The sequence below is a fragment of the Triticum urartu genome, chromosome 3A (genome assembly GCF_056163025.1).
Source record: "Triticum urartu cultivar PI428250 chromosome 3A, HENAU_Tu73, whole genome shotgun sequence".
NCBI lineage: Eukaryota > Viridiplantae > Streptophyta > Magnoliopsida > Poales > Poaceae > Triticum > Triticum urartu.
The window spans coordinates 32,217,709-32,220,214 of NC_141875.1; the positions used below are offsets into that span (position 1 = coordinate 32,217,709).

A 2,506-nucleotide genomic window follows, 5' to 3' on the forward strand; every position below is an offset into this window, starting at 1 on the left:
GTCGCGCGCCCCCTCCCCCCCTAGTCCAAATAGGACGAGGAAGGGGGGGCGGCGCCCCCCTTTCCTCTTTCCCCCTTCCCCTTTCCTTCTCCAACAAGGCAAGAGGGGGGAGTCCTACTCCCGGTGGGAGTAGGACTCCTCCAGGCGCACCCCTAGGGGGCCGGCCGCACCTCCCCTCCCTCCTTTATATACGGAGGCAAGGGGCACCCCAAGACACACAAGTTGATCTTCGTGATCGTTCCTTAGCCGTGTGCGGTGCCCCCTTCCACCATATTCCACCTCGATCATATCGTAGCGGTGCTTAGGCGAAGCCCTGCGATGGTAGAACATCAAGATCGTCACCACGCCGTCGTGCTGATGGAAGTCTTCCTCGACACTTTGCTGGATCGGAGTCCGGGGATCGTCATCGAGCTGAACGTGTGCAAGAACTCGGAGGTGCCGTAGTTTCGGTGCTTGATCGGTCGGGCCGTGAAGACATACGACTACATCAACCGCGTTGTTATAACGCTTCCGCTGTCGGTCTACGAGGGTACGTGGACAACACTCTCCCCTCTCGTTGCTATGCATCACCATGATCTTGCATGTGCATAGGATTTTTTTTGAAATTTCTACGTTCCCCAACAAGGGTTGCAAGCAAGGAGTTGGAGATTTGATTTATTCCTTCAAAAGACCAAGTTGCAGATGGGTTTACAAAGGCCTTGGCTACAAGACAATTTGAAGAGTTCAAACGTAATCTTAAGCTGAGAAGTTCAGATTAAGGGAGGGTGTTGAACATGCAATATGTTACAGAGGAGGAGGCGCCGTTGACACTTGTCATGGGCCAGCCTTTGGCGTGGCCGCACCCTTGACATGCTCGACGTGGTGACTACTCTAGCGTAGGCTTTCTGTTGAGGTTGTTAGAGATAGTTCTCATGTTTAACTAATTCTATCTCTTCCTCTGATTCTCTCTATAACCACCGCTCTCGATTATGCAATCTCTACATAGGCTTGTACCCATCGATCATCCTATCAATATATACATGCGGGCTCTCGTGTATGAGGGTTGATATGCTTCCATAACTCTTTACACTTTGTAGTCAATGTTCCTTTGTCATTTTTGTCTATGTGGATATCTAGAGATGTCTTCATCTCTTGCAGCATGGAGGGGTGCTCTGCTTCTTTTTCTTATCTACCATAGTATTAGCTCCGTTCAAAAAGTTTGTCTTAGATTTATCTAGATACAATGTAGAATACAGGGTGCTTTGCTTCTTGGCTGCATGGGATGGAAATGCCACTACCATGTTTGGCTTCACTCACAGGTTACTTCCCATTCATTCTTTTACGAGAAACAGTAGGATTTCTCCTAGTGTGTGTACTTTTATTGATTTTGTTTGAGAAATTGTAGCAGCTCTATACAAAAGGGAGTTTAGGATCCCAGGAAAAACAGAGAAAACTAAATACCATGTGGTTAAAATTAATAGAGTTGCAATCTATATGGTATTCCTAGGGTTCATCTCATATAAAACTGATATAACTCGATAACTCATAAATTGCATGACCGCCATAACATTTTCAGATACAGTCGGCTAATTATTGAAATCAATAGGCATACATGAGGCAGGAATGACATGTCATCACTTGGGGACAAGTAGGTTGATGAGGTTGCTGGCGACACTACAATGCTCCGTCATCTCACGATCTATGTAGGACACTGGGGACTTCTTCTTGATCCATTTGAACGCTTCCTTGCATGTGTGACTAGCACCCATTGCAAATGAAACAACGTTCAACGTAGAAGGGTACAACCCTCTTTCGAAGTATATGTCGGCAAAAATCTCCAGGGCACTAGTGGCTTCAGTGTAAGCCTTGAGGCAGATGGCAATTGCAAACCCCTCCGGTGTGCTCTGGTTGTTCTTGGATAGGTCACTGATGACCTCGACATTGTGTTTGGCGGTGTTAGTGGTGATATTCAACGCAATACTGGCGAGGTCATGCTCAGTGGAGGCATGGGAGCTTTGTGGCTTGGCGGTAATCACGGCTATGCACAATGCGGTGTTGTTTGTCTTGTTACATGTGCGGGAGATGAAATCAGTGTCAGCATGGGCAACAAGGAGGCTAGAGGACACGATGGCGAGCACGGCGAGAAACATAGCTACAAATGTTGAAACACTGACCATTGCATTTTGCATTTGGGGTGCATGCTGACTATATATATTTCTATATATAGACAACCCTCCAAGAGAAAATCCTTCTCAGATCTCCATACTAGTCACATAGTATTTATTTCTTTTGCTACATAGAATATGATGGCAAATCATTTCAATAAATGAATGACAAAATGACTACTTTAGCTTTTGGGGTGCATGCTGACTATATGTATTTCTATATATAGACACCCCTCCAAGAGAAAATCCTTCTCAGATCTCCATATTAGTCACATAGTATTTATTGCTTTTGCTACATAGAATATGATGGCAAATCATTTCAATAAATCAATGACAAAATGAGTGCTTTAGCTTTTGTGAAT

The 2,506-nt window shown here is 45.3% G+C and overlaps 1 protein-coding gene across 1 annotated transcript; it reads right to left on the reverse strand.

Moving 5' to 3' along the window:
* Positions 1 to 1,497: 1,497 nt before the first annotated feature.
* LOC147978190 (uncharacterized) lies at positions 1,498 to 2,183 on the reverse strand. Its single transcript, XM_087516533.1, has one exon. It carries the CDS (start codon positions 2,166 to 2,168, stop codon positions 1,614 to 1,616), a length of 555 nt encoding a protein of 184 aa, XP_087372659.1. The 5' UTR covers positions 2,169 to 2,183; the 3' UTR covers positions 1,498 to 1,613.
* Positions 2,184 to 2,506: the final 323 nt, after the last annotated feature.

Bases quoted from the DNA above. Each gene is read 5' to 3' on its own strand.
- LOC147978190 (XM_087516533.1), bottom strand. From the start codon at position 2,168: ATGCAAAATGCAATGGTCAGTGTTTCAACATTTGTAGCTATGTTTCTC.